General features: G+C 37.2%; 1 protein-coding gene across 1 annotated transcript in view; it reads left to right on the forward strand.

Moving 5' to 3' along the window:
* COL4A4 (collagen type IV alpha 4 chain) overlaps window positions 1-21716 on the forward strand; it is a 71934-nt gene that overhangs the window by 21258 nt on the left and 28960 nt on the right. Inside the window, exons 7-25 of the mRNA XM_075031838.1 lie at window positions 53-121; window positions 350-385; window positions 1145-1207; window positions 1670-1705; window positions 1881-1922; window positions 2910-2990; window positions 3839-3892; window positions 5133-5192; window positions 5897-5941; window positions 7014-7067; window positions 11707-11776; window positions 13265-13369; window positions 13976-14140; window positions 14707-14799; window positions 15137-15300; window positions 18321-18393; window positions 19692-19798; window positions 20255-20438; window positions 21216-21284. Coding sequence (XP_074887939.1) covers window positions 53-121; window positions 350-385; window positions 1145-1207; window positions 1670-1705; window positions 1881-1922; window positions 2910-2990; window positions 3839-3892; window positions 5133-5192; window positions 5897-5941; window positions 7014-7067; window positions 11707-11776; window positions 13265-13369; window positions 13976-14140; window positions 14707-14799; window positions 15137-15300; window positions 18321-18393; window positions 19692-19798; window positions 20255-20438; window positions 21216-21284 — 1570 coding nt within the window. The remainder of the gene's footprint in view (window positions 1-52; window positions 122-349; window positions 386-1144; window positions 1208-1669; window positions 1706-1880; window positions 1923-2909; window positions 2991-3838; window positions 3893-5132; window positions 5193-5896; window positions 5942-7013; window positions 7068-11706; window positions 11777-13264; window positions 13370-13975; window positions 14141-14706; window positions 14800-15136; window positions 15301-18320; window positions 18394-19691; window positions 19799-20254; window positions 20439-21215; window positions 21285-21716) is intronic.

Genomic DNA, 21716 nt, shown 5'->3' on the forward strand with positions numbered 1-21716 from the left:
ATGTTGGATATCAGTGAGTGGATCACATTTAAAAGACTTTTTTTCTTTGAAGGGAAATCCAGGACAAAAAGGAGAAAAAGGAAATCCAGTGTATGTTTCACATTTTGGAAAAGGACCTCCAGTAAGTATCTGATTGTGAAAAAAAATCATGTCTTGTAGGAAAACATGTATGACAAATGTAATTGTTCTCATAACTCCTCACTGTTTAATAAAGCTTTGTGCAAAAAAAGATTAAAAGCAAATATACAACTGGAACAGATAGCTTGTGATCTTAATAGCTATAAAGTTAGAAAATACCAACAACAAAGCTTGTAATGATGATTCATTTGCTAAATCATTGTCATTACAGGGAGACAGAGGTGATCCTGGACCCCCCGGCATGCCCGTAAGTACAGTGAGGGGGTTCTCTGCATGCTTTTTGTCCTGAAGATCTTTCAAGTTTTCCTTCTTAGTACAATAAAGAAATATTGGGGTTTCTCCCTGCCTGCCTTAAATAGCAAAATTCCTGAATGAGTCTAACAAACATCGAGTCCTTATAGTCTGCCCCTGTGACCAGTTCATGCTGGCTGAAAAGGAGAAGAAACAGACCATACCCATCTGCATTAGCTGTTCATTGAGCAGTTGTTGCCCTGGTACTCACTGTTTGCAGAATATTTTCTCTGTTAAATTCAAGATGCATAGAGATGTGACACATTCTTCAACATTATCTGGCGGATCTCCCAAGAACATGTAGCACACTACCATATTTTGGCCATAAAAACGTGAGAAGAAGAAAGAGTTTAATTTTCTTGCTGACTCACACTCTTAATGACTTTGGGTTCCTCTTATGCCCTTCAAAACAGTATTTACTGATGAACTGTATGAAGCCCCCACACTTGCACAATTACTGACAAAGTGTTTTTTCAATCCATTAATAACATATAACTGTGCATTGTCCAGTATCTGTACAGTATTATCCAGAAACTGGTGCTGAGCTGCTCTAGTGACAGGTTTCAGACATGGTATAAGCTTCAGGCCACGGGTGGAATGCATTGGCCAGTATACTGAGTCCAAGTGATGCAGGCATTTTGGAGGGACTAGTTTTGTGGAGAAAATGGTAAGCTCTTGGTATTTTCACGAACAGACCTTTTGCCGTCTTTTCCAGGGACCTAGAGGGTCAAGAGGTACAACGGGCCCATCTGGATACCCAGGCCAACCAGGCTTGCCTGTAAGATCACCACAGTTATTTTCAGGATATACATAAATTTTGGTCTACCAATTTTAGAACTTGCCTTAACGTGAATAGAAATAATTTTTGAGGCAGATGATAAAAAGAGAGAGTTTTGCTTTAAGTTACAAGTTTGGAAGTTCAGGAATTGGAGCATATGTTGTTCTTTCCCATGCCTGTGTGAACACGTTTCATCCTGGCAGTCTGTGGTCATGGTGGAATGCTGCTGGTGCGCTCTCCTTCTTCCCTTTCCCCAAGGCCACCTTGTGGGAGACAGGAAAGTGGGAAGTCGGAGTTCAGCTCTCCTGAAAGCAGTGACCAGGTGCAGTAAATTGCACTTTGGGATAGGTACATCCCAAGAGGAAATTCTGCCTCTAGGTGCTACTGGCAAGATGAGGTAATTTTCACAGCAAAGCTGCCTCTAAATCAGACATAGTAACTTGTCTTTATTCTCTTTTAAAGGGTATTCCAGGTTACCCTGGTTTGCCAGGTGAACAGGTAGGCAGTGACTTTTCCTGAAGTTGTTAGTGAAATAATAGAGTAATTTATACAAATATTTGAAATGTTCCTTATGGTTATTTGTTACCAAGTTTTTCAAATGAGTTACTTGATTAAATTCTAATGTCAGCATTTTCTGTTTATCTTCAAATGGCGTATATTTTTTGTCAATTAGGGAAATCCAGGTATTGGAGTGGATGGACAAAAGGGGGAGCCGGTAAGAAAACACATATTATTAAAGAAAACAAATATTGTTAAACATATTATTGCTGTAGAATTAGAAGTATAATAGACTCTTGTTGGGTTCCCTGGAACCCATTCATTTGTGGCTGTGTGCTCCCACTAATCATGTTAGAATGGAAGCAGTAATAAAAGTTATTGAATCAATTCTGTGCAGAAGCGATTCCTTCAGTGAGCTGCATACAGGAATCACATGTATTCTGGAGGTTTTGAAAAGCAACAATCAATATGTTAGTTAGCATTTACATAGCAATTACCTTTTGTACAGACACTGCCTAAATAACCACAACAGTACCCTCCAGTAACAGTGGCTGTACCTGATCAGTCACCGAATCTCATCGCTTGCTATGTCCAGCAACAGATGCCAAGGAAAGGGTGTAAGAAGAGGACAAACACATAATAATAGTTTCTCTCCCAGTATCCACCTATTAGCATACTCAGTACTTATAGAACCAATGTGGAATATTTGATTTTTCTTCTATAAATTTGTCCAGTCACTTCTTAGAATTTGTGCAAGTTTCTAACATGCACAACTTTCCATAGCAAATCAGTAATTTCATCTTTACATTCACAAAGCCTTGTGCTCGAAGGCTTCAGTCTGGAACACAAGAGACTATATGTACACACAAGAGACTTGACAATCCTGTAACAATCTCCACAGCAGACTCGGAGCAGAAGCCATGGGTACAGAGTTCTCGTTCATTTCCTTAGCAGTAACATTATTTTTAATAACTGAGGAGAATAGGAGGGGATTAAGATCGTCAACCTTGCTTATCTGGGAAGACAGTGAAGAGGCTTACAGGTCTCAGTACAAACCTTTATTTATCTATAGGTATTAGTACAAGTACATCTTCAATGGGTACAGAAATATGTAGTGCTGTAGTACAACAGAAAAAGATGCTGAGTCTCACTGAAACACTGCATAGAATAGAACGTATCTTTGCTGTTCCTTTGGCTTCTACAGGGTGACATTGGACTTCCTGGGCCACCAGGGTCACCACTGTTAGTTGGACCTCCTGGAGCCCAGCTGTTCAAAGGAGAAAAGGTGTTAACTTGTCTTCATATTTAACTGCTCAATTTGGCAAGTACAATCCTGAGATGTAATTTTAGCAAATCATATTTCAGGCATCTCAGGTAAAGTTGGTTACTCTGCTATTGAATCTCTTTTGTGGCTCTTCACTAACACTTTTATTTTTCAGGTCTTTGGTAATTATTCTCTTTGAGATTTGTGCAATGTAATGTTTTGAACTATCAACACTACCCCTTCCAGGGTGCTCTTTTAATATGAAAATTAAGTGTGATATTGTTGTCTGTTTTTAATGCAAGTTCCTGTTACTTACTGTACTTATTCAATATCACACCTACTGTAGCCATAGTTTTGTACCTTAAAACATTAGAATGTTCGTTTAAAAAGGAGTTACAAAAATTGCATTACGGAGCCCTATATTGGAGTGTCTACATCCTCAAGTCTGATTTGCTCAAATACACAAAGGAAAAGGTGAATTTGGCATTGCCAGCCCCTGCAGCCTCAACTCAGGGAACCAGGAGATGTCACATATTGGATCTTAGGCTTTGATTATGCAAATGGTTGCTATGTACAGGTGTATGAGGAAGAGGGAAAGGACCAAAACCAAAGCCCTGATTAGCAGGTCCCTGCAAGTGAAAAGATATATCTGTCTCCACAGTCATTATGCTGGTTTGACAGCGTTAACAGAAATAAAAATCAGTACATAATTGTCTGTCTTGTTTTTCTTCTGCCTAGTAAAACAGGCCCAGTACTTAAGAAAATACTATTTAACAGTTGTAATTCAGAACAGGACTTAAAAAAAGTTAAACAGCACACAGGCATGTCCTGGCTATTAATATGCACAACAACTTTCCTTGTATATGTAGGGCCAAAAAGGACTACCTGGGGTAACAGGATACAGAGGGCCACGTGGACCCAAAGTAAGTAATGTGATTATTTCTTTTTTTTTTCCATGGTACTGGCAAAGTACTTCTGTGTTTATTAAGTTAATCTTTTAAAGCACAAGTTGATGGAAGAAATAACGGCATTTGTGCTGTGAAATTTAATCGCCACCTAAATCAGTGTGAAAGCAAAAATATTTAAAAACTCTTTGGAAAACCTTTCTGTTGTATATGTACCTGTTGAATGTTGCCTGGTAGCAAAAGGTCAATGTTGTTTCTAGTTGGGCTGTTGACATGTAACAGACTGGGATTGCAAAGAAAATAGAAGCACAGATTATTTTTTCTCAAGAAGAGAAATAGAGAAGATCTCTATGTGTTCTTAATGGGGCATAATATATGTTTCCCTTAGTACGTTAGGGAAAGACTTTAACTTCACGTTATGAATATCCTCAAGAGTAGAGAAGGCAGAGCCACCTGTTTGGAGAAAGAGTTGCTCTTTCCTATCTATTCTACATTTTCTTTTCTTTCTGTCAGCAGGATTAATTTAAACATTGGTGTAAAGTAAAGGGTTCCTGGATGCTGAGCAGAAGCAGCCACAAAAAAGATTCTGGAGTCCTTATTCCTGATAGATTTGGAGAAAGAAAATCCACAGGCAGGAAACTACTAGATCTCAGAAAAACAGAAGATAATTAGGACAGAAGAACGAGTCTAGTATATGTTAAAAACTTACTTAGCTTTGTAGGCAGAAGAGAAGAAATGAGAAGCCTGAACATCACATTTCTGAGTTCTAAGTCTAGCACTTTTTCAGAAATTAATTTTCCATCATAAAAGGAGCACTGTTACTTAGTGCTGGAAAAGGAGACAAAACCAATCTTTTTATATCTGGTTTAATTTGAAAAATACAGGCTTTATATGCTTGCTTCAGTATTAGCTGTCCATGTAGATAACATTACCCTTGTTAGTTATAAGCAGGAACTGAGAAATTGACTGATGCATGCCAGAAGGTGCCCAGAGATTTAAAAAAAAAAATTAAAAAATTAAACTGCTGAAAGCACATTAAACTTGGACAAGAGACCATAGCAGGTTCTTTGAATAATTGAAGCTACATAGGCACTGCTAGCGGTGCTGTATGAAGTAAGCCCCAGTGACTGAGCCTAGCAAGTGAAACAAGATCCATCAACCTAGTATATACATAACTTAATAAACATGCACAAAAAATAAAATTTATGGCACACTTGACTGAGCATCTTGTTTAAACGAAGTATTTTGAATGCTCCAGGGTGTACTTGGGAGAGGAGAAAAAGGTGAAAAAGGCATTCCTGGATTCCCTGGCTTGCGGGTAAGGAAGTTGCAGAATAAATTACTTCACAAATTCACTATAATTAGGTTCATAATATATTTGGCAGTTTAAGTTTGCATTTCCAAGGAAGATTTTAAGGATTTTAAAACATAATCTGTCATACTTTCTGTATATAATATTTATAAGTCCTGCCCTGGGACTCATCTCACCTGGGTCTCAGACTTAAACATAAGCTCATACAGAGTTTGTGTCCTTGGAAAGAAAGTAAATCTGTAGGGTTACCCTCTAAATATTTAGAGCTGCACAAAGCTTCTCTGGAGTAGCACAATACTAACACAGTAATTTTAACATACTCCATATGTACTGATGGCAATTTTTTATAGCAGCTTGTGTTTGATTTGCATAACAGCGCTCACATGGAGCAACATGTCCACTGCTGTGCTTGGTGCAGTACGATAAAAAAAAAAAAAAAAAGTGAAGACCTGTCTGGTTTACTTTTGTCTGTAGTTCAAATTCATGCACATCTCATATATTTGCAAAAACTTTGCGAAGTTTTGGGGAAATACCCGAAGTAATAATTATCTAAGGAATACTAACTGCTCAGCAATACTGAATAATAATATTACTGGGAAATACCCAAGTAATAATTATCTAAGGAATGTTAACTGCTCAGCAATTCTGAATAGGTGTAATTTTGAATAAGCTTTTACTGTTTTAGCTCACATTCCTCTTGCTTTTATCAGGGTAATCCTGGTTCTTATGGACCTGCAGGTTTTCCTGGAATGAAGGTAAGAAGACAAAGTATAAGCAGCTCCTTGAACACTGGGATCAGTGAGATTTGGTTTTCTGTGGATTTGTGGAGATTTGGAATTTCCACATACTTGATAGCTCACATTGCATTCCTTCCTTTCTCTCCTGCTACCTGTTGCCACAGAAGTTGTATGAACTCTTTGTCTTTGAATTTCTGCCACTCTGAAAGTTGGCTGAAACTGGCTAATGGGATCTGAAGCTGCAAGCAGGAGGAGAAGCCAGTGGGACATGCATATGGCATGATAGGAAAGTTACACAGCATGTTAACTTTGTTTGCCCTGGAGACATTGTTTGTGTAATTTTGCATTATATGCAAGTTTTGTTCATCTTTCTGGCTCAAGAAATTCCAGTTTTGCTGTTAAGCCTGCTAAATGTTAGTTACAAACTTAAAACATCTTACTGGAGTAAAGAACAACAGATACAGGTATACAGATCTACATCTTGCCCTTTTTCTGATCTCCTCTCTCCAGCTCATTTTCAAATCTAGTTAAGGTAGTGATCATGCTATTCATAAATCATATTAATGTACAGATATTTGCATCTAGAGTTATGTTCCAGGCTACTGTTTTATCTGCAAAATTACTTTTTACTTTGGTTTTTATCACTGCCTACCTAAAGCATTCGAATACTGCATGGATGAGTATATTAGTAGATCATAAAAAAAGAAGAGGAGCTGATAAACTATTACTGCATGGAAAGCAGCTGCCTAAGATGGCCACTCAGCAGGCAGCAAACTGATTTCAGTTGTATTAAGCAGACAGTCTGTTAGAGTCTGCTGGTATGTATTCCAGCTAGTTCTATGCCCCAGCTACACTGAATTCGCTGACCACTGTCTAAATAACCTGGCAATACATGTCATGGTTTCTTTTAACAGAAGAGATTCTATGAAACATACCATCTCTTATACAAACGCAGTGAATTTTCTGAAACAAACTGCGGATGCTGTTACAACATGACAGTATTGTATGACTGCCTTACTGGGTTTTGTTCAAATAATTATATTAGTATCTTAACAGATTAATCCAATTATATTTATGTGATCCTTTCCAGGGGGAAACAGGATTTGCTGGTTTTCCTGGACAACCTGGCTACCCAGGCATACAGGTAAAAAAAACAACACGCATGCACACACACTCCCCTATATAAATGCTAATGATTCCTCCCAAATGTACCTGCTTATCAGACCATTTCATTTTATGCCGTCATAATTACTTTTAAGATTTAATGTTTTCATGATAGTCACAGTTACTTAACACTGTGGTAGTAAATAACAACGTAAGTAAACATTCCTGCTTGGTGCATAGGAGAGTGGGAATTCCATTTTGTGTACTGAAGGAATTGGTTAATCCCAATTGCCAGTAGTTACCTTTAACTATGCTCGTATAGCTATCGAATCCATGAATTGTAGTACTCTGCAAGTTATTCATGGTTGAGCTGCATTCCCCAGAGAGGTATGTTAGGTAAAGGAACCTGCTATTTAGGTAACAGTATGATCCTGTAAACTTTGATCTATGAACTAGTATGATAATTGGCACCAAATGAGGTGGCAAAATTTGATTCAGATGGACTTGTTTGCATGACTTACCAAAATCTCTTTGCATGAGTTCAACCTGTTCACATAAGTAGCTTTTCCAAGATGTTTACCTGAATGGAAATTGGACTCCTTCACGCCAGCTTTGTTTAAATATTTCCTACTTTTGCTCACTTAGACAACACTAGCCATTTTTTATTTTACAGTACATGCTGCTTTCCATTAGGGATTAGAAGTGTAGGTGTTACATCTGGGGAGCAATAAAATATGAGAATATTCATCTGAAAAGCATGGAAGGGATGCTTAATACAATTTTGGAAGACCCAGGTGCCAGTCTAGTGACATTCCAGGATATAAATTTATGGAATTCTCTTTTGCAGGGTGCAGAACTGGTGATCATATTGTAATTCTGACTAACAACAAAAACTTGAATGAAGGGAACTATTATATTTTCTATGGAATCTACAATGCTAAAGCACGTTCAGAATGAAAACCCAGTTCTGGATGCTACTATAGAAGGAGCAAAGCAGCAGTTGAGTCTAGCCAGGTAGAAGGTCTAGGGAGTCACTGGGATAGGGCCCAAGTGGTCAGCAGTATATGAGCAAGAGGAGTAAAATGCTGCGTCGAAGAAGGTGGGTGACAGGATCATCAGTAGAGACAACAAGGTTGAAAAAGTTCATCAGAGTTATTATGACACTACAGAGGACAAAAACAATATTGCAGAAATTCTGACACTAATGAACTTGGCTCTAAATATTCTGAAATACAAAAGTCAAAAAGTGTTTATTTCCCTCTGAAATAATCTTTTTGGAAAGCTGCATATAAACCAGTAACTTTTCTTGAAGCACAATTAGTTGCACCTGTGAAGTCAGTAGAATGACACTCGAGAGATTTGAGCAAGAATCACCTCTATTACAAATTGAAGGTTAACATTGGAACACACTCTATGTACTGTGATGACAAAAGGAAGTAAACTGTGGCTGGTCCAAACTTGCTATAAGTACTATACTACTAAAGACACAGTTGAAAGCAGACAAGTAAAACAGATTTTCAAGAAGCAGGTTTACAAATGAGAAATGACAAACACATGGAGTAAATAAGTAAAAGTACAATAAAAACATCTGTTTTAGTCACAGGCTTACTTGTTTCAAAGTTAGGACTGCCAGGAGAGTGCTAGATCATTTCCTTCAGCCAAGATTTCATTTATGAAGTCATACTTGGGTGAAACAAAAAAATTGCCCATGGATGTTCATTTTTCTCCAATTTGCCCATTATCAGCTTCACAACAATGTGGGATCATTCAGATACTAATTAGGCAGAAACACTGCATGTCTTATTTAAACAGATAAATCATTACAGTCCATTACTCCTCAAAAGTAGAATCAAACTTTTAAGTGTTGTTAAAAAGTACTCATCCTGATGTGCATATTGTTTTAGTTGGGGGCATCATTAACAAACTTGAGAGAAGACATTGTATAGACAGAACAGTGCATTCTTCAGTCTCTATTGATTAGCCCACAGCCTGAGAAGCTATCAATTAACACTACAAACAGTAAGCAAAAAATAATTAATTGTTGGTAGATTATGCTAGGGAAAAGTTTGAATACCTGCAGTAATGCTTCAGAAAGATGAAATTACAATTGCTAATGTGTGGAGCAAAAGAAAATGAATCAAGTATAGACACAACTTTAAAAAAAAGATCAGGTTAACTCATACAGATACACAAAATTTGGAATGATTGCACAGATGCTGTAGTTTTGCTTGGGAAACAGTTGTATAGATCTGATTATTCCTGAAAAGTGCAGATGTACCTAGACTGCATCAACTGTTCATCTGGCCTCACCAGGTGTTGCTTATGATCTGCTAAAAATCACAAAAACTGGAGGAACAAGAATATGATGAAAAATTCTCCTGAGAATAGCCCATCCTCACATAGCTTTTCTGAAATAAACATGTTCAAAAAGAATCTAAGATACATTCAGATTTAAGAGAAAGAGAGAGACTTAGAAAAAAAAAACCAGTTGCACTCAAAGTAGATTTCATCTTTTAAAAAATGTTAACTGTTGCTTAAAGCAAAGAATGGATTTCAAGGAATCATTGGCATACCTTTTGATCCCTAAGTCTGGACACTGGCAACATTGTGTGGATCTCGAACATAAGCCAGCAACGTGCCCTTGCTGCAAAGGCAGCTAATGATACCCTGGACTGCATTAGGAAAAGTATTGCCAGCAGGCTAAGGGAGGTGATCCTTGCCCTCTACTTGGCACTGGTCTCCATCCTTGTAGATATTCTAAAGCTGTCTGGACATGGTCCTGGCCAACCAGCTCTAGGTGGTCCTGCTTGAGCAGAAGGGTTGGACAAGATGACCTCCAGAGGTCCCTTCTAACCTCAACCATTCTGTGATAAATATGAAAAAACACAGAATGCCTTCTTCAGACAAAATACAAGGGAGGATATGAGTCCTGTTGAAATCACTCTGAGACCATTTGCCTCTGCTACTAATGGAATGAATCTCATTAAAATTACAAATGGTCTTTACAGGCAGTGCAAAATGTTCTCGGCCATTGATGTTATAATAAAGCTATAGAAACTTACAGAACAAATACAGTGCTTAATGCTTAATAGGGATTTCAGTAAAACTGGTAAGTGATTATAAGCTTTCATTTTAAGAAGACTCCAGTTCCAGAAAACAGTAGAGATATGCTTCTGTTGATCATTTTGGGCTTTTTTTTTTTTTTAATAAACTGTTGGCAAGTCAAATCTGCTGAAACTTTTATGGGAAGAGAAAACAGTATCAGTCAACAAAATTATCCAAACATATATATGCCACTACGTAGGAGTGTACTAACAGTGAAAACGCAGCAAGTACGAAGCTGCCATCCAAAGAGGGTCATAAGACCTAACAGCCTAAAGACAGAGATTTTCAGAGACCACCACTGGAATTTGTCACTTAAGGAGATACCAAGAACTGAAATTTTTGACCTTGGCTTATTGACTCTTCAGTTTTCTTGTGGTTTGGTTGTGTCATTTTAAAATTAGCATGAAAGTCATGTAAGACATGGGCCATATCCATCTATTGTACAAATCTTTGATACTTTTTATAATCATTAAATTAATTTTAAATCTCAAAATACTTTGTAAGTTTATCAGAAGAGGAAAAATGCTAGGTTTATTTTTTCTTTCCTGCCACACAGAAGACTCTTCTATGTCATTAGGGAAGACAAATTTACATTCTTGTTTAAAATAGCCAGAGATGACACAAAGATGTTATTTCACTCCTCAAGATACAGTCAAAGGAAAAGGGCCAGCCAAAAGGCCAAAGGTCAAGAGGAGACCAGTCAGTGACAGCTTCAGAACTGTTTAAATATCATAGAGATATCAATTTTTAAAAAAAGCCCAGAAAGAAGCATGGATGACTTGTTTTTACTTGTGTAAGAATGGGTATCCAGTTTTGCAGTCCCAGTTCTCCTTGTCTGTGTCCTAAAAGGCCCTGAACTCCAGTCCTAGGAATGCAACCTCACTACGCAGTTCCCACATTCACATTCCTGTTTTCTCAGTTCCCATTTGCTGCAGAGAGCAGGGTTGATTCCTCATCTACAAAGCAAAAACTCTTAATACAGTTTGCCACATAAAAGAGTTCCCTAAAGTCCACTTCACTTGCAATTCTAAATATCAAAATCCAAGCTAATTCAGAAATCCTCCAAGCAGAAGTGATTTTCCTTGCCATTAGTATGCACTTTTATGTTTCTCTGATGCAGATGTTTTAAGCTTCTTATAAGAGTTTTAACCATCGATAATATCTGTCAGACTGTGAAACCTCTTTTCTTAATGCTTGTCTGTCATAATAGAAGTAATTTCCAAATTCTGGTATAGAATTTTAAGGCAAATAATTACAGCTTGGATGTTAAATCAAAACATCTCAATTAAATGGGTACTGATTTACTGTTATTGATTTGTCTTTACAATAAATGAATGAAATCAAATATAGCAGTCACAAGTTCTGAAGAGTCAAACAGATATGTGCAATAGGTATATTACTGTTTAGTCACTGGTATCCTGAAAGATAATGATTATTTTAAATCTTTTTCCTGGTTTTAAATGTTATAAAGCGTCAAAATCAAGTTTCCAAGGTCCCCACCATTATTGAAATTTTCAGTTACATGCTATCACACTGCATATTTATCAGTAAAATTTATTGTTGGACTCTTACAGGGGGATCCAGGAGAAAAAGGACCCCCAGGTCCTCCTGGAGCTGTTGGAACTCTGCTGCTTCCTGTAAAAGGTTATAGCTAGTTTTAACTAGTCTTTCTGCTGTATGAAGTGTATAGGACCTATTTTGCTAAGGTGTTTGAAAGTGATGACCAGGGATTCAGGGAACAGGATCCTAAAACATTGTCTTCCTAGTGGCCACATTCTGTGGGAGTTTGTGTCTCACTGATCTTACTGGAACTGTGTTAAACATAGAAGTTTCAGATTAAATGTTTGCTTGAAAGATCTTTATGCATGCAGGACTATCCCTAGTTATTGGGCCTAAGCATATATAAGAAAAAGCTATGAAAAATAAGCCCATGCTGGATAATGGATGGCAAATAAGAAAAACATCTTTCCCATTGTAATTTAGAATTCCTATTTTCAGAATTGCCACTACACACAGATTTTAGACTACAATTAAGCTTCCTATTGCATAGCAGGGGTGAAATCCTGGAACTAGTACTCCCAACAGAATACCTGTCAATCTTACTACCTTCCTACCTACACCTCAGGCTGGGTTTGTATGTTCCAGCTCCCTTTATCCCCATCTTTATTATCTAATTGGTGAAAAGGTGTGGGGGGGTTCTTATTTCCTAGCAGGAGGCAGTGGGGAACAGCCAAGCCTGCTGCCTGGAAGGGATTTGCATTGGCATCTCACACTTGGGGAACCTGTATTGTAAGAATATTTTAACAGAGAACTTACAATAAATTGTATTTCTAGTGCAGCAAATGCTGATCGTGAACACAGAAGTAAGTTAGAACACAACCCCAGCTCAGCAGAACCTACCCATTAGATGGGGGCCTCATCCAAAAATCAATTAAATTTGTTTTCCATTGGCTTCTGTGTTTTTCCAGCCCATGCAACAAAAGACTTAACCGCATGCTTAACATCTCAAGTAAAATCTAATGTTAATCACGTACATGGTGCGTGAGTGGATACGTTCTTCAGAGAAAGAGGCCTTTAGCAGAATTGTTTGAGAACAGAACTACTACCAATATTTGTTTTTTTCAATTTAATGAAGCCTTTTATATCTGATTCATGTTTTCTTTATCACTATGTAATTGCAATTTCAAAATTTATTCATTATAGCAATTTTGAAAATGTACTTTTTAAAATTTGTATAATTTAAACTAGGATGATCCTGAAATGACCTCCCTGTGTGCACTGCCAAATGTGCATAACATGAGATGCATATTTATTTTAAATGTGACATATTTATTTGGGGCAAACACTTCTCTCAGCATTCTGAAATATGTAGCACAAAGATACTACTATGAAGTGAAGAAGAGTTAAAACGGTGCCCACAAAATGAGCAGGAATCCATAGAAAAGTAACCAAATCCTCCCACCTTAAAATTAAATTATTACACATTTAAAAATGTTTCATAAAGATAAAAGAAGTTACTGTATTTTACTTTTGTGTAGTTCCCAAATTATAATTTTGGTTGCAGTTTAATTTAGATTTAAGCTGTCAGTTGCATAACGTGTTCAATTCACATGTTTTTATAATTCTGTGTAGGTCCACAAGGAGATCCTGGATTTCCAGGTCCTGCTGGTGATATGGGGTCAGTTGGACCAATTGGACCTGCAGGCCTGCTAGGAAGACCAGGAGATGATGGAACAAGTAAGAAAAGTAGGGACTAAAATGTGAACTATATACCAATGGGAGAGAAAGCAGCTAAAAAAAACCCAACCCTGTTCTTTTTTTCTTGCTTGATGGCAAGTCACCAACAGTAAGGATTTGAGCTCTACAGAGAGTTCAGTAAAAATATTAGTTCAGCACTTGGTAGCCAAAAAAGAACCAAAATGGTCCGAACAGAAGTTTAGGAATTACTAGAAAAGGAACAGAAGACAAAGCAGAATGCGACCATGCACTGCAAATCCACAGTATGCCTGTATCTGGAGTGCTGTGCTAAAAAACTCTATTCTCCATCTCAAAAAGATATGAAGGAAGGTGATGAGGATGACTTTGCTCTATATAAGGAACTAGAATAACTGGGATGTCTGGAAAAGAGATAATGGGGAGGAGGAAAATAAGCATTTGAAGGTCTAAAGCAGGAGCCTCTTTTCCTAGGAATCCTGGAAAACCTAAAGATTTAGATTTAAGTCTTTGTGATATAGAAGCTCTTCTTCAGGACAGTTCTGAACAGTCTGTAATTTCCTCCTTGATATCTTGTAGTAAATGATACTATTAAGCTGTACGGGCCATATACTGTTATTTTCTTTATAGGTCTGCCTGGCCTGCCAGGAGTAAGTGGGGCACCAGGACCTCAAGGTTTTCAAGGTGACCCTGGTTTCCCTGGAACAGGTGAATCAATCCCAGGAAGACCTGGATTTCCTGGACCACCAGGCCTACCAGGACAGCCAGGAAGACAAGGCTTACCTGGACTACCCAGTAGGTTCAGCAGCAATTTATATGGCAAGAATATCATTCTGCATATTAATAGATTCATTGCTTTTGTTGGTCCTACAAAAAAACATAGAGGTGAAAAATGCATTTTGACAGATATATCAAACTTTACATGTGATGTAGGAAACATGTTTTTCCTGTTAGTTGTCAATCAGCAAGGTTTCAAGATTTTCATAGTTTCCTGGGTGATTTAAATCCACAAAGTAACATGTCTGAAAAACATCCCTAAACATAGATCACCTGAAGTCAAAAACACAGCAAACTGAGGAGGAAATCCAAATCAGCATCCTTTAGTAAAGAAACAAGAGCTGTGAAGTTTTACAGTGGAAAAAGGAAGAAGTAGTGGCAATGAAAAAACAATGTGTCAACATCAGCTCTAGCCAGACTGACTCTTGTAGTATCTTCTATAAGCAATGACTTGTAAAGCATTTCATAACATCTTTAGCTTTTCACATGAGGATAACAAGATAAGGGAGAGGATAACACGTGACCTAAGCTGTGGAAACAGTCAACCTGATTTATACTAGCTGTACCATTTGTTTTTTTCAAAGGTATAATCTGTACTGACAGAGGGATCCCTGGAGAACCTGGAGCAAAAGGTCAGATAGGCCTTCCAGGAAGAAAAGGTGAAAAAGGAGAAAAGGGTAAGTATGCCTGGATAGCAACAGTTTGAATAGGAGACCTTTGCCAGATACGTTAGACCTAAATTTGCAAGAAGTTTATGGTAATTTGGAGGATAAGGCCCATCAAAGTGTGGAGTTAAATGGCCTGTTGGCGTTGGGGCTTCTGCGTCAGTAGAGTCATGTCAGTGCAGCAGTTATTCAGCACTGTAAAAAGAGACTGATATGCTTCACTACTTTGAAGGCCATAATGAGATAAAATGGTCTGTGCACTACTCTCAAAGAAAAGAAAAAGGGCAGTGTAATTTTTTGTGTATTAATTTTGCAACTGCTTCAATGTAATTTTGACACATTCACGTAGGAGATCAAGGCCTCTGCTCATGTAGTGCTGGTCCCCCTGGTCCCCGTGGTATGCAAGGACCTCCAGGTACTCAAGGAAAGAAAGGACAAATGGGATACCCTGGAAGACATGGAGAAAAGGGCGACACAGGCTTATCTGGTGCAGTGGGATCACCAGGACTCCCTGTGAGTAGTTCTCATGAGCTTCAGTAAATAAATAACATCAAATTACCAGTTATGCAGCAGGCATTTAAGCAGAGTGGTGTAGGAACTGCCCTGGAAAACTATTTAAAAGTTTTTTCTACATTTGCTTATTATAGTCTTGTTGGAGGATGCATTTTATTAGCTTCTATCTGATTTCCCTTGTGGCAGTCGGCAGAGTTTTACACTGAGGGACCGAATCCCATGCTGTGGTTGTGGGGTGGTCAGGAGGCTTAGGAAAGCTGGTGAATGTTCATCTTGTTTTGTTTTGACTTGTTTTTCTTTTAGTTTTGAATACCCATTGTTTTTCTTGAAGACATTGTAGATGCACAAATTGCTTCACTGAAGATGATTTTTCAGTTATTTCAAAGGAAGGCATTTCCAGCAAAACCTTATCACTGCAAAGAATTGCATGATGTCAGCAGGTCAAGACAGATTTTGTCAACATCTGCTTGCGGGGGGCGGGGGGGGGGGTAGGTTCTGAAGAAAAGGAAGCCTTGATTTTATTCAGGCATTTCAAGTCTTTTTTTTTTTAATTCCTTTTTTAGAAATTAATTGAAAAGCTTAATTTATTTGATGTGCTTAATTTATTTTATGAAGCAGTCTGAAGATAATGTAGAGTCTTTCACTTCCACAGAGTCTGAAAGGCATTGCTATTTGTTAGTATTTATCCCTTTACTGTTCCATATTACTTTACAATCTCCCATTTTCAGTCACTACTCACCCAAAGTTTGTTCTCCTGAAGGATCAGCCACTATAGGCAATGCCTTGTCTCTCTCTGACATACATATTAGCAATGAAGCTGAAATGGAATAAAAATGTTACCCTTGATTTAATAGTTCTTAGAAGGAAAAATTACTATAACCATCAAAATAAAGACTTTTTATTTGCTTGAATACCTTTCTTGCAATGTAACAATTTAATTTTAAGTTCCTCAAGAACAAAAACTGAGTGAACTTTTTGGTAGTAAAGATTCTGAGTACTGGAATAATTTGACATCAGCATACAATGGTCATTTTTTTTCCTAAGACCAGTTCATTTCTGTTTTAACAAATCTGATGTCCAGGTTTTCATGGAAAAACCCTATAAAGATTTTTCATGGCAAGGTGGGGGGAAGAAAATCATTAAGAAATATCTAAAAGGTACATTGAGGTCAGATGTTTATTTCTACTTCAATATTGGCTGTCAGCAGGATTAACAAACCAAACAAATTTGAGCTCGAGACCTATATGGGTGATGCTTGTTGCCTAACTCAGTGAAACTAGCTATTACTTTTGGAAACAGACTTATTTTCTTTAATGTGCTTCATATAGCTTATCTTATTCCCCACAGTGAGCAATAATTCAAAACACCAATTAATCTAACTGCTTTAGGAATATGTTACAAGATGATATATTGGACTTGCTGTGATTTTGTTCCACTTGCTCTGGTCTGGCATGTGGACTGTACATCCAGGATGCTGCACACCAAAATGATGCCAAATAGAATTTTTTTTAAATACACTTTCTTGTTTGTGAGAGCAATTTCTTTGAAAATATAGCTGGATATGCTTGGCTTTATGACTGTTCCAATATGGGTTTTTTTTGTTTGGGTTTTTTGAGGTTTTGTTTTGTTTCAATAGCAGAACTCTTTTTTACATGAGGAATTGCTTAAAAGTTTCCAGAACATTTTCTTTCAAAAGAAAACAAAACCAAACCATTGTGAGACTGAAGGAAGGAGTTGGAGGGGCTCTGTCATTCTAGTTCCAATGGTTTCATTACAAGCTTTGCATTTTTTTTTATTTTTCTTTTCTTAAAATCCTTTTACATGAGTGGATTATGTGAGATTTCAATCTTTTTTTTACTTTTGAAAGTATGCTTTAGCCCTTGTGGTTCTGAAGTAAAGCTTGAAGCCTTGTCCTGAACATTTTGGTGTTCTTATGTTCTTTAAGTGAGAAACAAGGACAAAGTACTCAGTTTGGAAAGAAATAATTCACTTTGATACAGAAGTGCTACATATGTATTTTTTTCCATTTTTCTGCTCTTTTCTTCCCAACTATCTCATTTTGCTTTTGAAACACTAAGAACTGGTCACTGCCAACTTAAAGATCTAGACATCTTAACAAATAGTCACTGCTAGTTTCAAATACACCATGTTTTTCAGAAGTCTCCTGCCTGTTACACAATTGTCACGATGTACAATCACTTTATAATTTGTATTTTCTCCACCTATTTCTTAATGAAAGATTTTCAATAACAGGAAACTGGCTAAATAATACCCAGGTTTTCAGCCTTAGTGACCTTTTACTTCTGTGTAAATTTCACATGGTAAAATATATTTACCCACATGTACTGTTGCAAGATCAAACCCTCACTAATGATGATACGCAAACCGCACTCTGCTTGAAGAACTAAGAGCACAAATCAGCATAAAACTATAGAAAAGCACTTCTTTTCCCCTCTAAACCTGTCAAGTCATAGATTCTTCTGACAATACCAGGTACCTAACTAGACAGATGGAATTTTTTATTAGCAGCTTTGTGGGCTTTCACTCAGCAAAAAAGCATCACTTATCTACTGCCATGTTCACTTCTGGGAGGACAGCCTCATCCAGCAGTCACCACACTCCAGGAATTCCCTTTCTGCATAGCCTTAGTGGATTGTGGGTTGAAGTCTGCAGTGGGAAGAGTTTGTGAATCGTTTGCATCTTAATATTGTTGCATTTACAGCCACAGCTGTATACAGCCATGGACCCAATTCTTCTAACATTACAATTTCTTATAGTTGTCTATCTGTTCATTTGGCAGTCAGGCTGAAAAGGCCAGGTGCCATTCACACACCTCTTTATAGATGTCAAAAGAGATAAGTCTTCCGTTTTGGCTTGTTCCTTTAATTGGTCTGGTTTCAGGAAACAATGCAAGAGCAAGACATAGATATCTGATTTTCCCCTCAATTCCCACATTGATTCCTTGCTGGAGATAACTGACAACCTTTTTTTTTTTTTTTTTTTTTATTGGCAATGGTAAGGGGACACCTGGTTCTGCTGGACAACATGGTGAAAAAGGAGAGAAGGGTGACCCAGGAAGAGTTAGAATAAAAGGTAAACACACATTTTATCATCTGCCTTTTTGTTTCCTATGCAATGCCTAGGCAACAGTGTGAGAAAACCATATTCACCTACTCTTTAGTAAAGTCACTAGTTTAGTAAGTTACTGAAGCCCAGAGGTCATGTATCTAAACTGCTTTCTTGGTACCATCTCATTCATCTTCTGCTTGCTAAACACAAGATCAACACTGTGTTTTGTGTTTTTTAGTCTATAGTTGAGCCATAAAACAATTTTAACAGCTTGTTATTAATGCTGAAAAGTGACTTTTCATGTCATGTGATTGATAATCAGAGTCTCACAGAGGTCTGTATAGCAAAGACTAAGCAGAATATGATTATTGTGAAAGCATGAAGAACTACTATTGTACTGAAGCCACCTCCTGAAGTGTCATATGCCAGTATCCCAGCTGTTATCTCAACTTAAACCATCAACATCCTTCTTGGGAAAAACTCAAAGTCTCAAAAGCTACTCAGTTTCCTGCTCCTATTTCTAAAAATTACTCTTGACCAGACATTGAAGAGAAACAATAGGCCACCAGTTGCACAACTGAAATTCTTGTAATTAAATAGATCAAAACCTCTCCACATTTATGGTTATGATTTGCAAAAGCAAAAGCAGCAGAGAACAACAAATTACAGCAATCTGATGGCAAAGCTTAGTTAGAAATGCTAAACTAATTATTCAGGCAAAAGATGCCCATCTTATTGTTTGTGAAAAGTTAGCTTAGCTTTGGATCCCTGTGTTTGTTTACAGATGTTGGAGCAGAGCAAAACATTTGCTGTTTATTTGCAAAGGATTTCTTGACATAGCAAAATGAATCTTTGGGTTAGAATAGTTTTATTGTACTTTATGCAAAAATTACATTTTTCATAAATATCAGTGCAAGAGAAATCTAGGGATAAAAAAAGAAAAAACCTTTTGGGAATATTGATATAAATATTCTGCACATATGGCATCACTATATTCTGATTTCACTGAAATCAACAATAAAACTCTGACTGATTTCAATAGCAAAATATTTTCACTCTGTATATAGCATGAACAAAAGCCACATTTCTTGTGGTACCTGTAAACATGTCTTTTACAGAAAGACCAAGTTGTTCCATGAGGTGTCCAACTACATACTGCCTTCCTAAGCCTAAAGTACCTCAGTAAGGAAATGTGAATTCAAGAACTGGAAATTATCATACAGATATGATGTATAGTTACCCAGCATTTACCTGAGCGGAAATAAAAAACTCCCAACACTTACTGCAAATATTATACTTCATTTTTTTCAAATTGTTTTAAGGAATAAAAGGTGAAAGAGGTCCTACTGGGGTTCCAGGATTTCCAGGCCAAAGAGGTAATGATGGCAGAGATGGGGAACTAGGATTGCCTGGGGAAAAAGGAGCCGAGGTATGTTTGACTTTCTCAGAGTTTTCTTCCCATTTCAGTTAACCTATTGTCTTATGAAAAGGCTAGCTACTTAATGAAAACTACCATTTTATTCCAAATCCCTAGTAGATTAATCACTTTTATCATTTCATGTTAGCCTAGATCAAAAATCATAGTTTTTATGCATTGAAAAATTATTTCCTTGGAAGTATTACTGTTTATTTTGATATTCCTGAATATAATTTCTGCATATTCTGTGTGCCAATATTATGAGATCAGGAAGAAAAAAATCCCCACAAAACTCCACCCTTTGTTCCTATTGCCTTTGAATATTTAAAACTACTAATATCATCCATGTAGTCACTTAATTGTAGAAGAATGGTTTCTCCAGATAATTCTCTAATGTGGCTTTTGATAATCAAAGAGAGGAAAGAAATTAGGTCTTAGTATTTCTTACGAACAATTTCTTTCTTTTAGGGTGATTCTGGAGTACCACTGCCGGGTGATAAAGGATTCCCTGGGGTCCCAGGACTTCCTGGGGTAAAAGGGCAGATGGGATTGCCTGGTTTGGGGTTTCCCGGCCCTCCAGGAGTCAGAGGTAGCCCTGGAGAGTTTGGGGATACTGGTAACATTGGGCTACCTGGTCCAAAGGGCCAGAAAGGTAATTTTGAATGTTTGCATTAAGAACCAAATCACAAAATGCATCTTTGCTAGCATCCATTACAGTTTCATGTGTATTATAAACAGTGTTACTCATTTATAGTGAAAATCAATTTTGGCAAGCTCAGTGGTAATGTGAAGTATGGACACTGAAAGGTACAATACTGTCAGCATTTAGCAGCAGACACTAGTGAGAATATGAATTGCTAGAGGCCTTAAACCTGCAAAGTGCCACTTGTACACTATCAGAGGAATTATTTTCTGGAGTAAAGAGTATTCCTGACTGTAAGGATTTGCAAGGCAATGCTTTTTTGCTAAAGGAGCAGGAAAATACAACTCATACTTAAGGCTTGGTCTGTTTTTTGGTTATAAAAAAATCCCTACCAAAATAAAAAAATCTACACTCATAGCAATATGTATGAACCAGAAATGTACATATAATTGAGATGAAAATAGAATTTCTTTCTTGCAACAGAGACTATTGTAAAGACAAATTTCTGTGACAAGTAAAAAAAAATTTTTTGTCTTTACAGCATACAACTGTATTACAACAATTTGAATTATTACCAATATTCTATACAAAATAAGTGTCAGGAAAAATATATTTTAAGATTCTCCATCAAACCTTAAGTAATATGGAAATAACAGTGTGCATAAACAGTCCCTTCTCTTTACCTTTGCATATCTAGTTGGTTAGTTCTACAGAAATATTACAGTAAACGTTCAGACTCCATTTTTTCTAAAATCATAGGCAGTTTCTTTCTCCCTCTTGCTTCAGGTGAGACTGTCTGCATTACGTTATCATACCCTGGAAATCCAGGTCCCCCAGGTTTTAAAGGTGTTCAAGGTATGTTTAACAGATGGGAGAATTTTTTGTTTTAATTGAAATGGAGTTTTAAGTTGGTAATTAAAAAAAGAAGCTATCCTAAAAAGATACACTTTTCTAGTTTCTCAACGGATACATGTCTCAAAATGTAAAATGCAAATACACAGGAATATACTCATCTAATAGAATCAAGGGCCAGACAGCTGCAGTTTGCATGATCAAAAGGTGTGCAGGCTGCTTCCATAGAAATGACTAAATGAAGGTAGCATGAAAATCTGCCCTGCCTCAGTTAAAATGCATGAGAGAGTCTGCAAAGTACGCAGATGGCTGGAGTTGGGTAAGACCTAGAATATGTACATCTGGATACTGGGAGAAAAGGTGTGCAAGGCAAAGATATGCTCCAAGACTGTAATTTCTAAAACTGTATTGCTCATGGCAAGTTACAATTGAGCC

The sequence above is a fragment of the Buteo buteo genome, chromosome 7 (genome assembly GCF_964188355.1).
Source record: "Buteo buteo chromosome 7, bButBut1.hap1.1, whole genome shotgun sequence".
Classification (NCBI taxonomy): domain Eukaryota; kingdom Metazoa; phylum Chordata; class Aves; order Accipitriformes; family Accipitridae; genus Buteo; species Buteo buteo.